This window comes from Prionailurus bengalensis, chromosome E2, assembly GCF_016509475.1.
Source record: "Prionailurus bengalensis isolate Pbe53 chromosome E2, Fcat_Pben_1.1_paternal_pri, whole genome shotgun sequence".
NCBI lineage: Eukaryota > Metazoa > Chordata > Mammalia > Carnivora > Felidae > Prionailurus > Prionailurus bengalensis.
The window spans coordinates 8,500,557-8,521,683 of record NC_057352.1 but is presented as its reverse complement, the minus strand read 5'-3'; the positions used below and the strand labels follow the sequence as shown (position 1 = coordinate 8,521,683).

Below are 21,127 nucleotides of genomic sequence, written 5' to 3'. Positions count from 1 at the left end.
ATTCTTTTCTTTTCTTTTTTTTTTTTTAAGTTTATTTAGTTATTTTGAGAGAGAGAAAAAAAAAGCGCGAGTTGGGGAAGGGCAGAGAGAGAATCCCAAGCAGGCTCCTCACTGTCAGTGCAGAGCCCAATGCAGGGCTCGAACTCATGAACCCTCAGATCAAGAGCTGAGCTGAAGTCAGAGGCTTAACTGACTGAGCCACCCAGGTGACCTAGAAGGCCGGGGGCCGGGGGGGGGGGGGTTCGGTTAGGATTCTTGAAGAATCTCTCATGAGGTGTACCTCTTAAGAAACCACCAATGTTGCAAAAACAGTATTATAGCACCTAATCCATCATAATCCCAGAAGCTGAAGTCCAGGCTAAACTATCTAATTGTTTATTTATTTTTATCATTTGTAATATATGAATGGAAACGTTTAAAAAATAAGTTCGTACAGCTGATCATACATTCAGCTTATCTAAAGAAAGATTTCTGGGGCGCCTGGGTGGCACAGTCGGTTAAGCGTCCGACTTCAGCCAGGTCACGATCTCGCGGTCCGTGAGTTCGAGCCCCGCGTCGGGCTCTGGGCTGATGGCTCAGAGCCTGGAGCCTGTTTCCGATTCTGTGTCTCCCTCTCTCTCTGCCCCTCCCCTGTTCATGCTCTGTCTCTCTCTGTCCCAAAAATAAATAAATGTTGAAAAAAAAATTTTTAAAGAAAGATTTCCTTTTAGGGGCGCCTGGGTGGCTCAGTCGGTTGGGCGTCTGACTGTTGATTTCGGCTCAGGTCATGATCTCGCAGTTTGGAGGTTCAAACTCTGAGAGGGCTGACAGCGTGGATCCTGCATGGGATTCTGTCTCTCCCTCTCTCTCTGCCCCTCCTCCCTCTCTGTCTCCCTCTCAAAATAAATAAACTTAAAAAAAAAAAAAAAAGAAAGAAAGGTTTCCTTTTAGCTGCTAGGGCAGATTTTTAATTTTAGGAAGTATTTTAATCTTCTTACCTGTTGATCATTTTTCCTTTCTCCAGTTTAATCTTCCTTACAATTCTATTAAAATCGAATTACACTGGCATACAAAAGATCGGAGCTGCTTTAGATGAAAAGAAATCTGAGAGATATAATGTCTAAATATGTGCTTGGTCTTTGGATTCTGACGCAAACAAAGCAAATGGAAAAGGACGTTTTGAGAGAATTGGGGAAATTTGTGGATTTACTAGTAAAAAAAATTTTTTTTAATGTTTATTTATTTTTGAGAGAGAGAGGCAGAGAGTGAGCAGGAGAGGGGCAGAGGGAAAGGGAGACACAGAATCCGAAGCAGGCTTTAGGCTCTGAGCCATCAGCACAGAGCCCGATGCGGGGCTCAAGCCCACAAACCATGAGATCATGACCTGAGCCAAAGTCGGACACCTAACCATCTGAGCCACCCAGGCACCCCTTGATCGTGGATTTAGATGATACTAAGAAATGATTTTGTTTGGGGTGATAATGGCATAGTGGCTGTGTAAGAAAATGTCCGTGACTTCTTAGAGAGTTCTGCCAAGCCTGTAGAGGTAAAATGATAGGATGTTGGGGTTTTGCTTTAAAAGGCTTCAGCAAGGGGCGCGTGGCTGGCTCAGTCAGAAGAACATGAATGCAACTCTTGATCTCGGGGTGGTGAGTTTTAATCCCATTTCAGGTGTAGAGATTACTTAAATGAAATTTTTAAAAAAAGAGTCTTCAGCAAAGAAAATAAAAGCAAAAAGTGGTGGATAAGGTAAATGTGACCAAGTGGTGATACAACTGTATGTAAGAGGAACGCGCCCTTTTATTCTGAAATACGTTGCCAAATTGCACTGGAGCAAATTGTGCTGATTTACACCCCCACAAGATTTTGAGCCCAAACTCTCCCACCCTCATGGACGTTATTCTTTCCAACATTAATTAGCATGACAAAGGTAGAATGCTTTTGAATTGGTGAAGATAAGCAGTTTTCAGATGTTTATTCGCCAATTTTAATTGTTTTGTGTGGGGGAAGAGCCTTCTTACCATTAAAAAAAAGTATTTGTATTTTCCTAAGTTTTTATTGATTAGTAAGATGTATTTGTGTAGTTTTTCAGTCAACATGTATGTTACAAATGACTTGCTCAGTTTATCATATTTTTTTTCAACTTGGTTCATGGAGACTTTTGGACAAACTGATCAATATTTTATGTTTTCTTACTTTGCTGTGATGATAAACTCTTTTTCCAGCCTCCAGGATTATACAGCGTGTTTCTTTATAACTTCAGCTATTTTTAAGGTTTCATTTGTTGCATTTACTTTTTTTTTTTTTTTCGCATTTACATTTTTAATCCGCCTGGAATGTATTTATGTTTCAGGCCAGTTTCTGGCTGCTCTCCCAGAAAACAACAATCAGGGGTTGCCTAGCAACCGCCACTTGGGTCGGAATTCGGCTTGAGTGGGAAGAACAGCTTCATTTCCCTCCGAGTGGACGGCAGCCTTAAGCGTTGCCTAGTAACCCTATTTCTGAGGCTGTGATTGGAGCCTTCACGCGACCCTCCCCCTCCATCTCCTCCCGCCAGAAAAAAAACTGAACTAGAAACCTAATCTCTCCGTTAGAAAACTAGGGCAGCGTACGCGTTGCATAGCAACCAGGTCTTCTGACCCTCCCGTTGAGACCAGAGTCGGAACTGGCGCCTCGCTCAAACATGGCGGCTGACGGTGCCTCTTTCAATACGTGCCACTCTCCACAGTCCTGACAATGATTCAATCTCCCCCGTCAGGCTCCTGAAGGGGTTCGCTTGCGCTTCATCTCGCTCGCGGTGGGTGCGAACGAGGATGGAGGTAGAACCAACGAGCCCTGCGTGCCCCGCACAAACATGGCCGCGGGCGCGTCCAGCAGCGCAGCTGAGACGTCCGGCGCCGGTGCACGCGCAGCGCAGGCGCACTTCCGCTCCTCCCGCAGAAGCTGCGGCGGCAGCGGCGGTGGCGGCGGTGGCGGCTGCTGCGCGGGGCATGGTCCCCGGGTCGGAGGGCCCGGCCCGCGCCGGGGGCCTCGTGGCTGACGTGGTGTTTGTGATCGAGGGCACAGCCAACCTGGGGCCTTACTTCGAAGGGCTGCGCAAGCACTACCTGCTTCCGGCCATCGAGTGAGTGCCGTTTCCGCGACTCCAACCCCGCCCTCCGACTTTAGTTCTCCACAGCCTCTTGGCTTGACCCCGACCTTTTACCTCCGACCCTCACAGGTACTTTAATGGTGGTCCTCCTGCTGAGACGGACTTCGGGGGAGACGTGAGTCTTGGGACTCCTGAGTCTGAGGGAGGAGGGCGCCGGGGACCGGACGCCTGAGTCTGAGGGAGGAGGGCGCCGGGGCCCCGACTCCTGTGTCTGCGGGAGGTGGGAGGTGGGGTCCCAGATGAAAAGTTTCTCTGTCCTCCTCTCCCAGTATGGGGGGACCCAGTACAGCCTCGTGGTGTTCAACACGGTGGACTGCGCTCCTGAGTCCTACGTACAGTGTCACGCTCCCACCAGCAGCGCCTATGAGTTTGTCACCTGGCTCGATGGCATTAAGTGAGCTTTTTCTTGTGCTTGGGGTGGGGAGGGGGGGGGGACCCTGTGAGGGCCCATGAACCGATGGTGGCTTGCCTTGAGCTTCGGGAACCATCCCTTCACACAGGGTGGCCGAACGGTCGGGGAGGGAGTTTTGTCCCTAAGTCACTTCCGTGGTGGGTTCTGTGGGCTCAGCAGTTTTGCCATCCGGTTTGGAAGTAGAGCAACCTTCCCAGTTTAGGAGGCCTGCGGAGGGCCAGTGCCCACCTGTACCCTGTGATTCTCCGCGTGGTTTCTGCTGTGTCTCATCTGTACTCCCGTCTTCCTTTTTTTTTTTTTTTAATTTTTTTAAACATTTATTTATTTTTGAGACAGAGAGAGACAGAGCATGAACAGGGAAGGGGCAGAGACAGAGGGAGACACAGAATCCGAAACAGGCTCCAGGCTCTGAGCGGTCAGCACAGAGCCCGACGCGGGGCCCGAACTCACAGACCGTGAGATCATGACCTGAGCTGAAGTCAGACGCTTAACCGACTGAGCCACCCAGGCGCCCCCGGTCTTCCTTTTTCAGAGGGCTACCTTGAAGCCTGAGTGCAAGGCCGGTGGGACTAGGCCAGGATATAGACCCCTCTGTGCTTTGGATGGGATTTTGAATGTTCGCATTACAGGCTTTTTCGGGTGCAGACAGCCTGGGGTCACATCACGGATAAACCACAACAGAACTCCGAGATCCAGGAGTCCCTGCTCCCTTTGTGCCTAACGTAGCTTATCTCCTATTTCTTTTTTCTTAATGTTTGTTTATTTATCTTGAGAGAGAGAGAACGAGGAGGGGAGGGGCAGAGAGAGAGGGAGAGAGAATCTCAAGCAGGCTCCCCACTACCAGCACAGAGCCCGATGTCGGGCTCGAACTCACAAACCGTGAGATCATGACCTGAGCCGAAATCGAGTCAGAAGCCTAACCAGCTGAGCCACCCAGAGGGCCCTCTCCTATTTCTCTAAAGGGAAGACGTTAATGGTACTTGTCTTACTTGCTTATCGTATTCCTTATTCTCTGTTGCGCGACAGAGTATTCCAAAACAGCGGCTTGAAACAATAAATGTTGACTATTTGATGCCATTTCTATAAGTAAGGAATCCAGGAGTGGCTTAGCAGGATAGTTCTGGCTCAGGGTCTGATGAGGTTGCAGTCATATGCAGGACTGGAGGAGCCATTTCAAGGTGGCTCACTGTGTGGCTGCGGCATGCGCTCCCAAAGTGGCAGCTGGCTTATCTCAGACTGAGCAAACACGACAGAACAAAGAGGAAGCTATGAGGGTTTTTAGGATCAAGTTTTGGAAGTCACACAGCATTGCTTTTTGTCACGTTCTGCCCAGTTTAGAAGTCAGTCCCGTTCAGTGAGGGGGAGTGTGAAGGGAGGCGAATGCCAAGGGTATGAATACCAGGGGTGGGGGCCACTGAGGGACCTGGCTACCATGCCTTTGTAGGCATTCTCTGGGAATCACATTGACTTGATGACTACTTAAGACAGCACGTGGCACTTAAGTGCTTTGTTAGTTAGTGGTTGCTATTGTTTCCTGTGTCAGTTTCTTGGTTTGTGAATGGATAACGGTGATCCGTATCTTGGTGCTCCTGGGAGGATCCCAGGAGCTAATCTTTTTATTTTCTTATTTATTTTTTATTTTTGAGAGCGAGAGGGAGAGCGGGGTAGGGGCAGAGAGAGAGGGAGACACAGAATCTGAAGCGGGTTCCAGGCTCTGAGCTGTCAGCACGGAGCCCAACGCAGGGCTCGAACTCAGGAATGGTGAGATCGTGACCTGAGCTGAAGTTGGACGCTTAACCGACCGACGAGTCCCCCAGGGCGCTCCCTGGAGCTAATCTTCATACCGTGCCTTTGTGCTGCCTGGCCCCAGCTCTGATCTGTAGTTAGAGTTCATTAAAGCGCACTGGCTCGTGGCTGCTGTTCTCTTCACATGTCCGTGCAGCAACTGTTTGCAGGGTGCCTGCTTTGTTCCAGGCTGTGTGTGCTGGACTGGGTGCTGCACGTTCACTGGGAAGTTGACACCCAAGTTTGACCCCTCATGGTCATTGGAGTTAGTGGTCCGGACAGAGCAGCATTTCTTAAGCTCAGTACTGTTGACGCGTTAGGTCAAATCATTCATTGTCCTGTGCCCTGCAGGCTGTTCAGTAGCCTCCCCGGCTTCTAGCCACCAGATGCCAGTAGCCACTTCCCAAGCGGTGACCAAAAAATGTCTCCAGGCATTATCAAATGTCCCCTTGGGTCAGGGTCGGGGGGCAAAATCCACTCCAGCCAGCACTGCTGAGATAGAATGTGGTGAGGCTTGAATAATGTGACATGGGGGTCCTTGAGGCCCAAGTTCATGTCTTGATGTCGCTCAAGTCCCTAGCACCAAGCGCGGGGTCTGGCGCAAAGGAGGTCTAAGGAAAACCGTGCGGAAAGAGTGAATGCGTGAGTGAACGTGCAGAACACGCGTAATGGTCCTTAATGATTCTTCCCGGTGAGCCGTGAGCTGCGGGACTCAACTCAGATGTCCCTTCCCTGATTCTGGCAAGCTGCCAGTTGCTCCCTCCCCTGTCCCGGCCCCACGCCTTTGGAATATGCGTGTCTAGGTCCCTGGTGTTCCCCTGCTTTTTGTTTCCAGCTGGGGCCTGGCACCCAAAAGGCCCCAGGAGACCATGACTGAGTAAATGAATGAGTGAAAGCCATGGGGAAGGTCATCCCCAAGAAACCAAGCCTTCTGGTGGGTGTTTAAGTGTCAGGAAAAGCAGTTAAACCCCCTTATTTAAAACTTTCCGGGGGGCGCCTGGGTGGCGCAGTCGGTTAAGCGTCCGACTTCAGCCAGGTCACGATCTCGCGGTCCGTGAGTTCGAGCCCCGCGTCGGGCTCTGGGCTGATGGCTCAGAGCCTGGAGCCTGTTTCCGAGTCTGTGTCTCCCTCTCTCTCTGCCCCTCCCCCGTTCATGCTCTGTCTCTCTCTGTCCCAAAAATAAATAAACATTGGAAAAAAAAAAATTAAAAAAAAAAAAAAAAAAAACTTTCCGGGGCGCCTGGGTGGCTCAGTCGGTTGAGCGTCCGACTTCGGCTCAGGTCACGATCTCACGGTTCGTGAGTTTGAGCCCCGCGTGGGCTTTGGGCTGATGGCTTGGAGCCTGGAGCCTGCTTCCGATTCTGTGTCTCCCTCTCTCTCTGCCCCTCCCCCGTTCATGCTCTGTCTCTCTCTGTCCCAAAAATAAATAAACGTTAAAAACAAACAAACAAACAAACAAACAAAAAACTTTCCATGGTTGGGCGGGGAGGGGCACCTGGCTCAGTCGGAAGAGCATGCGACTCTTGATCTTGGGGTCGTGAGTTCAGGCCCCACGATGTGTGTGGAGACTAGTTAAACAAGTAAAGACTGAAACGTTGAAAAAACCAAATAAATAAATAGATAAATCTTTCCAAAGCATCTGGAAGAGAAGAGGGAAGTAGTTTCTGAGCACATTCAGCACATATCCATGCCTCCCCCTTAATCATCTTAGAATACACTGTACTTTTAACCAAGTGAAAAAGCTTTGTATGCCGTGCGCTCACTGTGGAGTCCTCCCAGTCAGCTGATAAACATTTTAAGCCATTATCTACCGTTTTACCAAGTCCTATGTAACCATCTCGCTCTGGTTTCTGTGACGTTTCCGGGAGGTCTGGCACAGAGATCACAGAGAGTCAGCGGGTTTTGTTCCCACTCGGAGAGGAAATCTTACCTTCTCCCAGAATGTCCGCAACTTAAGTTACAAAGCGGGCGATGTGACTTTTGAAACGTCCTTGCTTTGAGAGGATTTATTTCTGCCGTCCCATTTCCTTTCTTTCAAGAGAGGTGGGTTTCCCCCCTCCTCCTCTGCAGCAAGTGACCCAGAATCCAAAGCCATGGAGGTAGAAAGAAAAGAGCCCTGAGCGCTTTCTCCCTAGCATCGTGACAGTCTGTTCGTGCATGCCCGTGTTCGTTCATTCATGCAATGGATGTTTGTGGAGCAAACTGTCCTAGGCCGTGAGGAGTTGGGGACATGAGACAGGCCAGGTCCTGGCCCTCCAGGAGGGGGTGTTCACGTGGGGTGAGCAGCTGGGTGGGGCAAGCCTGGCTGCTGTTCGCATTCATTCATTTCGGCCAGTACCTCCAAGGACTTGCTACCCCGTGAAAGCGGGCGGTGCAGACTCAGGGTGTCACATCAGCAAGGGGCCTGGGAAGCAGTACAAGTCAGTCCACCCGTGACACCAGGGCACTTGTATTTCATCTGATTTCACGGTTCGCATCGTTGAGGGGCTTGTTTGGGATGAAGGCTCGTCGTAAACCTTATGGTATTCAAAACCTGCCTTGCAAGTGGCCAGATTTTATTTCTGCCCCCTCCTCCCCCTCCGTTTTCCAGCATTTCTTGATTCCTGGGCAAAACATTCGTTACATTGTCTCTCTGAGCTGGTGACAGCTTACACTCAGGAAGGCAAAAAGCAGGTTTTAGAATCTTGAAGTGATTGGCCAATCACGCTTTCCCTCATAAATTACTTTTTAAGTCAAGGCAAAGTTCACATAACAGAGGTGATTATTCAAAGAAACTTTTTAAATGGATTATTTATTTTTGAGAGTACGCAAGCGGGGTAGGGGCAGCGAGAAGGGGACAGAGGCTCCTAAGCAGGCTCCATGCTGACAGCGGGGAGCCCGATGTGGGGCTCGAACCCACAAACTGTGAGATCGTGACCGGAGCCGAAGGCAGATGCTTAACCGACCGAGCCACCCAGGCGCCCCTGGGTGGCTATCTTAAAGTGAACAATTCAGTGGCATTTCGTAAGTTCACACAGTGCAGCCACCACCTCTGTCTGGTCCCCAAGCATTTCTGTGCCCCTAAAAGGAGCCCTGCACGCGGGGCAGCAGTTGCTCGTATCTCCACCCCCACTGCCTTCTGGCCAGGCCCAGCCCAGGGAACTTTTGGCTCAAAAAGACCCGTGAAAATAGTGGTTTGATTTATTCAGGAACAGACAGCGGTGGCAGGTTGGATGTAAGGCTGGTTCATTCATTGGGATCTGCTCCAACTCTGTGGTCTCGAAAGTTCCTTTGCAGAACACAGTGTCAGTGGTAAGGAAGAGGAGGGCTGGGAGCTGGGCGGGGGGGGGGGGGGGGGGGGGGAGGTGGGGGGGGGGTAAGGGGCAGTGCAGTGAAGGAAGGCTTCAGGCTCCGAGCACACACGGCGTGGAGGGACCAGAGGGGAGAAGCCTGAAACTGGAAAGAGAGTCATGCAAGACCCCGACTAAGGAGCAGGGGGCTCGAGCTGCCGTGGCTGTCGGCCTGGCTGCTGGTGCACCACTCACTGGTCCAGGAGGCGTTTTCTGAGGCCCTGTGTGTCTTCAGACACCTTGGGCACGTGCTGAGATGGTTCAGGCCACCCGGTCCACGTCACTGGAGGCCGTCCTGGCTCTGGGTGTGCCACGGAGGGAAGCTTTGTCGGTCGCAGTATCCGGTGACGTGGGATATGATTGCGGGGTGGGGCGGCGCTAAAGTCAGGTGGCAGGTGAGTCAGTCTTCCTGGAGGGAGGGGATTCTGGGCTGGAGGCGGAGGGGTCACAGGATAGATAAGCAGGGATTTTCCTCCCGGGCCAGAAGAGGGCTGGCATGTGGTCATGGGGTGGTGGGTAGCACAGGCAGAGGACTGGTTATGTGGCAGATTGCGGAGACCAGGGACACGTGAGACATTCTGGAAGATATACCCACAGAAGGATGGGGCAGGTAGTTGGGCAGAGTCCGGGGCACAGAGGGCCCCGGATGCCCAGATAAGAGCTTGGCTTTATTCTGGCCTTAATGGACATGGTTGGATCGGTAGCTGTTTGTTTTCAATTTTTTTTTTTTTTTAATTTTAAGTAAACTATGCCACACATGGAGCTCGAACTCCAGCCCCAAGATCAAGCATTGCATCCTCTACTCATCGAGCCAGCCAGGCCCCCATGGCCATTCAGGGCCCCCCCACCCCATTTTAAAGAGAGAGGGAGAGAGAGAGCACCTGCGTGCACAGAGGAGGGGCAGAGGGAGAGAGAGAGAATCTTAAGCAGGTTCCACACTCAGTGCAGAGCCCGACACAGGACTCCATCCCAAGACCCTGGGATCATGACCTGAACCGAAACCGAGTTGGACTCTCAGGGTCGCCTGGGTGGCTCAGTCGATTTAAGTGTCTGCCTCTTGGTTTTGGCTCAGGTCTTGATCTCACAGTTTGTGAGTTCGAGCCCCGAGTTGGGCTCTGTGCTGACAGTGCAGAGCCTGGTTGGGATTCTCTCTGTCTGCCCTCTCTTCTCTCTCTCTCAAAAATAAACATTAAAAAAAAAAAAAAAAAAAAAGAGTCTGACACTCAACTGAGCCATCCAGGTGTCCCCCCGACAATTCGTTTTTAACTCATGTTTTCCAATGTCTCCCTCATGTCAGACCCGGGGGGCGGGGGGTAAGAGAGGACTCAGATGTGTGCACGTGTGGCCCAGTGCGGGGGCCACACAATTCAAGGGGACAGAGCCCTCAAATCTCCCAGAGAGGGGCCCTACCTGCACAAACGTTCCCTGTGGCAGAGTCAGCCTCGCAGCCATGTGACCTGAAGAATCGTGACAACAGCCTCACACAGATAGAGGCCTTCCCTATGCCGTGCCCCACAGGGGATGGGCTCTGGTGACCTGTCTCCATGTCAGATGCAAGAGAAACCCGGGCCTGTGTATTCGTTTCCTGGGGCTGCCATAACGAAGCAGTAGAAATGGGTTGGCTTAGAGCCACAGAAAGGTAGTGACCCACAGTTCAGGAGCCAGAAGTCTGCGATCAGGGTTTGGAGCAGGGCCGTGCTCCCTCTGGAGCCTGTAGGGGAAGATCCTTCCTTGCCTCTTCCAGGGTCTGGTGTTCCCGGGCGGTCCTTGGCTTGTGATTGTGTGACTCCAGTCTCCACGTGGCATTCTCCCCATATGTCTGCGTTGTCTTTCCTCTGAGCATGTCTGTCTCCGTGTCTACATTTCCCTGTTTTGACCATAAGGACGTGGGTCATACCGGATTAGGGCCCACCCTTGGACCTCAGTGTAGTCTATAACTTCTGTAGACACCCTGTTTCCAAATAAGGGCGCATTCTGAGCTACTGGGTTTAGGATTTCCATATCTATTGTGGAGGGGGACGGACACAGGTCAGCCTTCGATGCTGGGAGGACAGCGGAGGCCCCCGTATTGGGCTGGTGGGGGGCATGGGCTGGGGCCAGGGCTGGCTTTAAAGAGGGAACAGATGGCCCAGAGGGGAGGTGTGCGGGGATGGGGACACAGTACGGGATCATAGGCCTGGTGTCCGGGGCCTTTCCCCGTTCTGTCCTCTGACAGGGCCTCTTGAGAGAGGGCCTCCCTCACAGGAGATGACGGGCGGCCCCTGTCCTCACTCTCTGGGCCCGGCACTGTGTCAGCACCGGGGATAGAGCAGGGAGTGCAAGTGTCCCTGCGTGGTGGAGCGTGGAGAGGAGGGTGACACGCAGGTGCAGGCTCTCCAGGTGTGGCCTGGGGGCTGGGAGGTGGCAGCCCTGGGGGCCGCCGGGCACCCCCACGCCCTGGGGCTGACAGCCTGGCCTCCTGCAGGTTCATGGGCGGGGGAGGTGAGACCTGCAGCCTCATCGCCGAAGGCCTCAGCACCGCCCTGCAGCTATTCGATGACTTCAAGAAGATGCGGGAGCAGATGTGAGTGTGCCCGGCATGTGGGGTCCACGTGGGGCCCAGGTGTTCCTTTCTACCTGGCTGGGAACTCTGGCTCGTGACTCCGCCCACTGCCTCACCCTGGGGGGAGCTGGTGGGCCCTGAGTGCTGAGCGCTGGGGGTGGCAGGCGGGAGGTGGGAGGCGTCCCCTGGCCTATGGCCGGTCTCAGTGTCCTCACTGGGAAGAGCAGCCTGCCGTCTCCTGCTTCCCCTGCCAGCCGGGCAACCTAGAGAGAGTCAGAAACCTCTCTGGGCCTCCGTGTTTTCAGCCGTAAAGTGGGGCTTTTACTCCCGACTTGCGGCTCTGCCGGTGCCGGGTCTGTCCCTTCTCAGGGCCCCCGTTCTTCCCGGCTCCACATCTTTCCTTATCCCTGGCAGTGGCCAGACACACCGCGTCTGCCTCCTCATCTGTAACTCGCCCCCTTACCTGCTGCCCGCCGTCGAGAGCACCACGTACTCTGGGTACACGACGGAGAGTCTCGTGCAGAAGATCGGGGAGGTGAGGACTCTTGAGTCTGATGGAGGGGCACAGGCTGGAGTCCCAGAGCTGAGGGAGGAGAGCGCCGGGGTCCGGACTCCTGCGTCAGAGTGGCCAGCTCTGCTGACCCCTTTTGGAAGAGCTATAACCCAGAATGCCCTGGGGCAGCACCTCCAGGTCTCGTGGTCACTGGTCTCAGAGCCCGATGGGAATTTGGGTTTAGGGCCCAGCAGGTGCAGTTACCTGGGGGTTGGCCCCCGGGCCCTCACCCTGACCACTCATCCCTTCTCCTGCAGCAAGGGATCCACTTCTCCATCGTGTCTCCCCGGAAGCTGCCTGCCCTGAGGCTTCTGTTCGAGAAGGCGGCTCCCCCGGCCATGCTGGAGCCGCTGCAGCCACCGACAGATGTGAGCCAGGACCCCCGGCACATGGTGCTGGTGCGGGGGCTGGTGCTGCCGGGTGAGGCCCGGGTGCCGGTGGGACGGTGGGGGGCAGCCCCCCACCACGCTCCCTCTGACTTAGATTTCTCTCCCTTCTCTCGAACCCCTTCTCACGGGGCTTGGTCGTCCATCCTTCACTCTCAGTTGGGGGTGGCTCAGCCCCAGGCCCCCTCCAGCCAAAGCAGCCTGTGCCCCTGCCTCCAGCTCCACCCTCAGGCGCCTCGCTGTCAGCAGCCCCCCAGCAGCCTCTGCCCCCGGTCCCCCAGCAGTACCAGGTATGGATGTTGCCAGGAAGGGGACATGCTCCTGGGGCCTAGCGGGAGCCCTGGCCTCTCAGGAGAGACCTAGTAGGATGTTGGGGCTTGTGGGGTGATGGGAGTCTCCACGGGGACACCAGGGTGGGTGGGACTCTCAGGCCGGAGAGTCATGTCCCCGTGGTGTGATGGCAGCCGTGAGCTCCTGCTGCGTTGTAGCCGGCGTAGCTGTGCCTTGTGAGGGCACGGTGACATGACCCCATGGGGCACCAAGACTGGGGTGCGTGGCCCTCATCACCTTCTCCCCACCCAGGTCCCTGGGAACCTGAGCGCAGCTCAGGTGGCTGCCCAGAATGCGGTGGAAGCCGCCAAGAACCAGAAGGCTGGGCTGGGCCCACGCTGTGAGTCCTGGGGCCGGGCTGCGGGGTGGGCTGGGGTCAGCCAGGCCTCTCTGCACAACGGTCCCCACCTCTTCTCTTGGTCTCTCCCACAGTCTCACCCATTAACCCTCTCCAGCAAGCTGCTCCAGGAGTGGGTCCCCCCTTCAGCCAGGCACCGGCCCCACCACTACCCCCAGGCCCCCCTGGCGCCCCCAAGCCACCCCCTGCTTCCCAGGCCAGTCTGGTCTCCACCGTGGCTCCCGGCCCGGGCCTGGCCCCGCCCGCACAACCTGGGGCACCGTCCATGGTAGGTGCTCGCACGCCTGCCCCACCGCCCTGTTCCTTCCAGCCGCTAACAGAGCAGAGGCCGAGCAGCTCGCCTTCCTGAGGAGGGTGTGAGGGCACACGGGTCTTGTTCTGAGTCTTCGGGTTCACGGGGCTTGTGCCACCGATGACCGAGACTGGAAGGTGTGGGGACGGAATCGTGGGTGGGGCTTTGGCTCCTGGAGGGGGAGAGCGGCTGAGGACTCTAAGGGATACCGGAGTCAGGGCATCATGGGCATTCAGTCCTCAAATCCTACAGAGGTTTATGGTCCTAGGGACTATCGAGTCCTTGAGAAAGGAACCTGCGTTCCGTTCTTCCCGCCGGTCTGTCTGTGCCTCCGGTTGTGCCTCCCGAGAGACCCTCTGACCCTACTCTGTTGTCCTCCCTCCCCCCTCTGGCAGGCGGGCACAGTGGCCCCAGGCGGGGTGAGCGGCCCTTCCCCAGCCCAGCTGGGGGCCCCGGCCCTCGGTGGGCAGCAGTCAGTCTCCAACAAACTCCTGGCCTGGAGCGGGGTCCTTGAGTGGCAGGAGGTGAGTAGCACGAGGAGCCAAGTGGCTTTCGTGGCCCGTTAGGACATGGGACTGGGCCGGGGTCCCTGTGGGGCCGTAGGACTTGTCCTGAGGAGAGAAGCCTGGGACTTTTCACTCAGGGTTTGGGACTAGGGAGGTAGTGAGAACTGTGTCGCAGGTGAAGAACCAAGAAGTCTTAGGTTCAGGGTCGGGACGGATTCAGGAGATCATGGCGTCCAGAGCTTGTGGGATTGGTGGTCTGGAGGAGGGGCCCAGGGCTCGTGGGACTTACACCAGGGGAGCCCATGTGCTCTGGGGCTCCCAGCCTAGGGCAGGAGACATTGAGGGGACTAGGGTTCGGGGCCCCTTTCGCCGTAACACGTGCCACTTTTCCGCTCAGAAGCCCAAACCCGCCTCGGTAGACGCCAACACCAAGCTGACGCGGTCGCTGCCGTGCCAGGTCTACGTGAATCACGGCGAGAACTTGTAGGTGCCTGTGGGGGTGGGGGCTGGGTGGCCCGGGGCGTGCGCCACCCTCCTGACACCTCTCTTGTGTGGCCCCAGGAAGACCGAGCAGTGGCCCCAGAAGCTCATCATGCAGCTCATCCCGCAGCAGCTGCTGGTGAGTGGCTCACGAGAACGCCGCCAGCCCCTGCCCTCGTCCCTTCCCCGTCCCCCGCCGTTCCCTTCCCCACTCAGCGTGCTGGCTGGCCCGTGTCTCCCCCAGACCACCCTGGGCCCTTTGTTCCGGAACTCAAGGATGGTGCAGTTCCATTTCACCAACAAGGACCTGGAATCCCTGAAAGGCCTCTACCGGATCATGGGCAACGGCTTTGTGAGTCTGCGTCTGGGCGGGACCCGGGCACCTGTAGGGCTTCTAGAACCTTGCGGGGCGAGGGGCCACTTCCTCCTGCTCCTCCTCGTGGAGAGGTGACTGCTTCATCGTCCTCCACCAGGCCGGCTGCGTGCACTTCCCCCACACGGCGCCCTGCGAGGTGCGCGTGCTCATGCTCCTGTACTCGTCCAAGAAGAAGATCTTCATGGGCCTCATCCCCTACGACCAGAGCGGCTTTGTCAACGGCATCCGGCAGGTCATTACCAACCACAAGCAGGTCCAGCAGCAGAAGCTGGAACAGCAGCGCGGGGTGAGTGACCCTGGCCCCCGGCACCCCCCCCCCTCCACGGCTGCCTGCCCCCCTTGAGTGTCCGGCCAGACCCCCGGCATCCCTCCTGGGCTCCACTGCCAGTGCCCACTGTTCTCCAAGACACGGCCGCCTGAGTTCAGTTCCATCCCCACGGTTTCATGTGATCTTTGTACCATTTTCCGTGTCTGCGTCAAATCTCTGAGGCCACCCCCTCTCGGGGACTGGGGAGAGTAAGGTTTAGTTCCCAGACCACCCACTCCCAAAGAACGTTCCTAGCTCCTCACAAGTTCCCCTTCAGGGCTCACAATGCTCCTCCCCACCCCAGATGTGGAACCCCCCACTCCCACCCCCAGTCACTGACCTGCTCCCTGTCCCACACAGATGGGGGCACAGCAGGCACCCCCCGGGCTGGGCCCCATTCTGGAGGACCAGGCGAGACCCTCACAGAATCTGGTGAGGAGAGGGCTGATGGGGTCAGGGCCAGGGAGGGGAGACCCCAAAGGACACTGTCATCTTGACCTGACCTCGGAGGCCAAGGAGTGTGGGGACTCTGCCTCGTCCCTCACCCCCATCTCTTCCCACCAGCTCCAGCTCCGCCCACCACAGCCCCAGCCTCAGGGCACCGTGGGGGCCTCTGCGGCCTCGGGACAGCCCCAGCCCCAGGGTGCTGCCCAGGCCCCCCCGGGTGCCCCCCAAGGCCCTCCTGGAGCAGCCCCCGGCCCCCCCCCTCCTGGACCCATCCTTCGGCCTCAGAACCCTGGGGCCAACCCCCAACTGCGGAGTCTTCTCCTCAACCCACCGCCGGTGAGATTTAGGGGTGGGGGGCAGATGGGAGCCACAGGGCCTAGGCCCTGGGCCCTGATGTTTCTGGTCCTTTTGTTTGGGAGGAAGGAGGTTGGCTATGATCAGAGGGTATGAACAGGCCCCAGGCAGGCCGGCTCTTCTGTGTGTCTTACATGGGCTTCTTTTAAGATTCCTTTGAAGAAAGACCACCCCTGACCCCCAACCACTGGATGAGATGTTCTCTGGGCAACTTCTGTGCTAGAGGCTGCTTGGTGGGGCGGGGGGCTCTCTGCTGGGGTCTTCTGAGCCACTTTCTTTGATCTCCCAGCCCCAGACTGGCGTGCCCCCACCCCAAGCCTCCCTCCACCATCTCCAGCCACCAGGGGCTCCTGCACTGCTGCCCCCACCACACCAGGGCCTGGGGCAACCCCAGCTGGGGCCCCCCCTCCTGCACCCACCACCCGCCCAGTCCTGGCCCGCACAGCTTCCCCCAAGAGCTCCATTGCCAGGTAAGGAGGTCCCTGGGGAGGGCAGGGGTCTGGACCAGGTATCCCAGCAGCCCCTGGCTAGAGCCTCAAGACCAAGGGCTCCTGGGAAGTGAAGTCCTGGATTCAAGAATGGAAGCTGGTTCCCCTTGGTTCTTGGGAGGCTCTGAGGGCTTCTGGAGAATACAGCCCAGGGGATCAAGACCTAGTGGGACAAGAGCTCTTTCCGTGATTCCTTTCCTGCGTGTCCTGGGGCTGAAGGGAAGCGTAGTCTTAGGGCCAGAGAAGTATTTGGGGGGATGGCCTTGTAAAGGCTCATGGGAATCAGTACATTTGTGCCCTGACGGGGCCAGAAGGTGCCTCTGATGGGTCCCCCTGGGGCTTCCTAGAAAAGTCATTACCTTGGGCTCCTAGAGGAAGAGGGAGGAAGCAGGCCCAGGGCCCTTCAGGGCCCCAGGGACTACTGGGAGATGCAGTCCCTTCCCCACTGCCCCCCAGGTCAGATGCTGCTGAGCGGGGGTCCCCGGGGCCCGGTTCCTCAGCCGGGCCTGCAGCCCAGCGTCATGGAGGACGACATCCTCATGGATCTCATCTGAACCCCCGACACCCAATAAAGTTCCTTTTAACACACGCCCCGGCTCCCGTCACTGACGTCCCCCAGGACTGGGCAGGAGGACACCTGGGGGGAGACCTCTCTGTCCTTGTTCTCGCTTCAGCAGATGTCCCTGAGGTTCCGGGCTGGTGACGCCAGGGCCTCAGCAGTGAGTCAGGCAGTCTGGTGCAGCCTGGCTTGGGGGGGACACGGAGGCAGGCAGGCACAGCTCACAGGACTGTGTGCCCTCGTGGAGGTAGGGCGGGGACTGTGTGGGCCCGGAAGAGGCCTCTGAGCTGGCCGGGCTCAGCAGTCTTGGGAGAGAAGCAGGAGTCAATGAGGCTGGGGAGGAAGGAGGCCAATGGTGATCGAGGTGCGGGGACAGTGGGAAAGCAGGAGAAAGCCTGGGATGTTCAGAGACACGAGTCCGGCCTGAGGAAGGAAGGGCCTAGAGAGGTGGGCAGGTGCCGGGTTGGGAGGAGGCCCAGGCTCCACATGGGGTGACTCGAGGTTTGTCCTGGGGACTCAGAAGAGCCACGGGAGGCCACATGCAGGGAGCAGGCCGGGGTCAGCCCACTGTGAGAAAGGGCCTCTGGGTTGTGGAGTGTGACAGGGCAATCAATACCAGGCCAGGCACGCAGGGAGGAGGCTAGGGTAGTGGCCTCAGGGGGAGAGAGGCCAGTGGAGGGGCTGGGACCGAGTCAGAGGGCCAGCAGGGTGAGTCGGGACTGGCACACCATGTGAAGGAAGTAGGGGTGAAGGGGTGGTGGAGTGGGCTTCTGTCCCGGGGGTGCCGTTAGATGGGGGAGCCTCCCTGAGTGAGGGAAGCGGGAGGAACCAGTAGTGAGCGCTGACGGGTCCAGGGAATGTCCAAGGCACAGGTGACGTGTTGGGAGTTCAGGATGTGTTCTTAGGGGACGGTGTATGTTTGATTGTTGAAGCCACAGGAGCGGACAGGGTCACATATGAGGAGAGGGCCAGCCCCGGGTCCCAGTTAGAGCCTGACCTCCCAGGGCTTTAGACGGGGTGGACGGTGCCTGTCCCGGAGAGGGAAAGCGTGGCAGGGTACAGGTTTGGAATGTGGCGAGGCAAGAGCCCTAAAGAGCGTCCTCAGGCGCCCAGGGGCAGCTGGGTACAGACACGATCTGGAGTACGAGGGTGGCCCGGCATGGAGGCAGAGAGTTCACGGCCTGTTGTCAGACTCTAGACTAGCATTGCTCAGAACGTGGTCCGTGCCTGGACCACCAGCATCCGTGTGGTTTGGGACGCTGGTGAACATCAGATTCCTGGGCCCTGTCCTAGGAGAGAGGTTGCGATCTGGTGGCCCATGGGCCACTCTGCAGATGAGTTTTGTTTGGCCTTCCCTGTGTTAGCATACGTAGCATTTTTTTCCTAACGAGTTAGTTGTAAAAATCGGGATAATTCACACACACACACACACACACACACACTCAAACACACACACTCACACACACAATCTACAGCCTTGGCTCCTCTCGACAAGTCAGAAGTTCTGGCACCTCGGGCCCGCCCTCCTGCCTAGCAACAACGGGCTGGAGCTGCCCCCGTCAATGGGGCGTGTGCTCTCTGGTTCGCCACAGTCCCCACCACTCCTGTTTGGCTCCCACTGCGAGGCAGAGGGTCATTCGTTGCCTTTGGGCTTGCGCTGTGGTTGTTCCCGGGGTAGTGATCAGAGGAGAGTGAAACCTTTCTTGTACCCATGTCTCTATCAAAAGTGGCAAAACGAAAGAGAGACCGAGAGGGCCACGTGTTTCGAGAAAAATGGGAGCGAGCCTATTTCTTTGTGGAAGTGAAGAGTATGCCTATGTGCTTAATATGCAAAAAAATCGTATCTGTGTTGAAAGAATACAACCTGAGACGTCATTACGAATCCAAGCACAGTAAGAGCTTCGACCAGTACACGGAACAGACGCGAGACGCGATACTCAATGAACTGAAAAAGGGCCTCAAACGTCAGTAGGGTTTGCTTCAGAAAGAAAGCAGGTCATAGACGTGGCGTGGCCGCGAGACGCAGTTCCCGAGTAGCGAGAAAAGAACTTCCCCGGGCATTATAAACTCCACAGACGGCGAGTTTATAAAGGAGCGGGATGACGCATCCCGGACAGAAACACACGCCAGTCGAGACTGTCGCTTCAGCCAAACGGACATTTGTGTCGCACCGTGAGTCGAAGATAAACCAGAGGATTTCCAAGTCCGGTCGCTTGAAAGAGTCCGATCATTTGTGGCCTTTTCTGTCGTCGCTCACGAACTATTACTGCCAGCCGGTTAGCTTTATTTATTTGTGGTGTTGAGGATTTTGACGTGACCGAAGGAGCCTGTGACACGGTGCCGAGGCAGGCCCGGCACTGGGAGCTGAGCTATTTTTTATGCACCGAGAGAAATGACGAGCCTCGCGTAGACTGGCGAGAGTTCCTAAGCGTGGCGGCAGACAGGTGCGGTAACCCGATGACCTGTGTCCCGGGGAGGGGGTGGGCATTGTCAGGACTCCTCAGTCCCAGGGGCAACATCTGGCCAGGACGCAAGCCGGCTCGTTGCCTCAATTGCCAGGAATCGAGTCGCGTTCAGAAAGTACCCGGAACACACGGTGGACGTCCTCGACACGACACCTGACCTTTAACCGTGGGCAGGTTGAATGTGAACTTGATTGATGTGTTTTCCAGAAGCACTGTGACTTGGTCGTCACGTGATGGTGTGGGAGGAACCTGAACAGTTGAAATCTGTCCCCTCGGTTCCTTTCCAATGAAGCGAAGGCCACACCCCCTGAGAAGGTCGGTCAAAGACTTCCGGTGGAGGTCACAACCCCTCTGAACACTGTTTCTCTGCAAAGATGTTCACAAACAGCTACTTGAATGTATGATCGTGTTTGCCCCGTCCCGGCAAAGACGGGGAAGCCGTCGGCAAGGAGTATTTTTCCTTTGCCACGGTTGGGTTTCCAGAAGCGAAAGACACGGCCTGGACCGCATTCACCCAGACTGTGGGCTTCAAGACCAAATTCCCCTAAAGGCTCTCTGCGTCCAGACTTTGTGAAAAGGAACACTGCGCGGTTGGCCTTTGCGGGTTGCTGTCGATCGTGTGAGTGCAGACCGGAGCAGTTACTGAACCACAGTGCAATAGGGTGCTGGTTTCCTAGATGTGATTCTGGTGAAGATCACAGCCGTACAACTCTCCCCAGTAGTTGTTTTGAGTCTCTGTGTCTGGAAGTACCCACGCCTGCGAACGGCTGTTTTCCGTTACAAAACTGAATCAAACGAAATACCGTTCCCAGTTCAGGATTCAGGGTAGAATTCTAAACTGCCCGTCCCGTCCCACCGTGACATCCAAAGGCCCGACGTTGACCTCTCGGTGCGGAAGGGATGATGTCGGCCTTTGGCTTCAAATCAAAGGAGCAACAGAAGTAACGAAAGAGAAAATTTTAATAATTAAATATTTCTATTTTTCAATCTGTATTTTTTCAATTTTGAATTTGAAATATGAACGCCAGTATCACACATGTTTGTATTGTGTTCCGTGCATTCGCCATCGTTCAGTAAAGATACAATTTGACGATATCTCTGGCCGTCGACTTTTGTCATGCCTGGCTAGTTCACTCATTTATGTGGCCCGCCTGGCCCCCGTAGGCATTTGAGTTGACCGTCCTGCCCTGGCTCTGCTGAGTGAAACCTGGGGGAGGGAGGGAGGCTGGGAATCAGCCACCTTTGAACGAGCTCCCTGGGTGACGGTCCTGCAGACGAAAGGTGGAGTGGGAGACGCCGGTGGTAGTTGAAGGGCAAGCGGGTGACGTTTCCCAGGCAGCGTGTGTAGCAGGGGCTTTTGAAAACTCAGATGGCTTCAGGGACCAGGCAGGTGATGGAAATGCGTGAAGCGGACGGGTGGCAGACAATAGGGAGTGACGGGGACCGTGGCGAACTTGTCGAGTGCTTGCCCCACCTAACGGCACTCAAATTGCAACCAAAAACACTGTGAGGACCAAACAAAATCCGCTTGTGGGTCTGACGAGGCCACCGGGCCGCCATTTTGCGACCTCTGGAAGAAGGAGAAGACACGGGGACAAGGACAGCCCTGGGACAGAGCCACATGTCAGGTTGGGCAGGGAGCCAGGAGGCAGGAGGACGAGGCGAGTGTCGTGGAAGCAGAGTGTTTCCAGGAGGGCGCGATCACCACGTTGGCCGCAGAGAGACCAGGAGGGAGCAGCCGGCGCTGTTTCCACCTGGCCGAATAGCCCTGCAGGTTGGGGTCCGGGAGAAACTCATCGAAGAGAAACGTCTCCGGTCGCTCGTTTGTCTGTGTCTGGCCAGCGAGGGCCTCTCGACCTCAACACCCGGGGACGCGAGCCAAAGGGACCGTCCTGACGTATTCACGGGTGCGTGTTCCCCAGGTGAGGCAGAGGAAAGCCCAGGGTTGCTAGAATGTCCCGGGAGAGAACGTTTAGACACCTCACCTGCTCACCTCACGGTCCGTACAGGGAAAGGCGGTCGGCTAAG

At 56.1% G+C, this 21,127-nt stretch overlaps 1 protein-coding gene across 11 annotated transcripts; it reads left to right on the top strand.

Annotated features, from left to right (window-relative positions):
- The first annotated feature begins 2,899 nt into the window (after positions 1-2,899).
- MED25 (mediator complex subunit 25) lies at positions 2,900-20,194 on the top strand. 11 transcript variants are annotated; one of them, XM_043598475.1, is made up of 18 exons: positions 2,900-3,103; positions 3,200-3,245; positions 3,400-3,524; positions 11,121-11,219; positions 11,613-11,733; positions 12,009-12,171; positions 12,297-12,427; positions 12,720-12,807; positions 12,900-13,093; positions 13,513-13,641; positions 14,021-14,106; positions 14,185-14,242; positions 14,348-14,455; positions 14,577-14,765; positions 15,147-15,218; positions 15,351-15,569; positions 15,877-16,057; positions 18,491-20,194. In XM_043598475.1, exons 1-18 carry the CDS (start codon positions 2,970-2,972, stop codon positions 18,604-18,606), a joined length of 2,259 nt encoding a protein of 752 aa, XP_043454410.1. In that variant the 5' UTR covers positions 2,900-2,969; the 3' UTR covers positions 18,607-20,194. The 11 variants fall into 11 exon arrangements, with proteins under 11 accessions (XP_043454410.1, XP_043454404.1, XP_043454412.1 ...); XM_043598469.1 differs by having other exon boundaries at positions 18,362-20,194; XM_043598477.1 differs by lacking the exon at positions 18,491-20,194 and adding an exon at positions 16,532-16,664.
- The last annotated feature ends 933 nt before the right edge of the window (positions 20,195-21,127 follow it).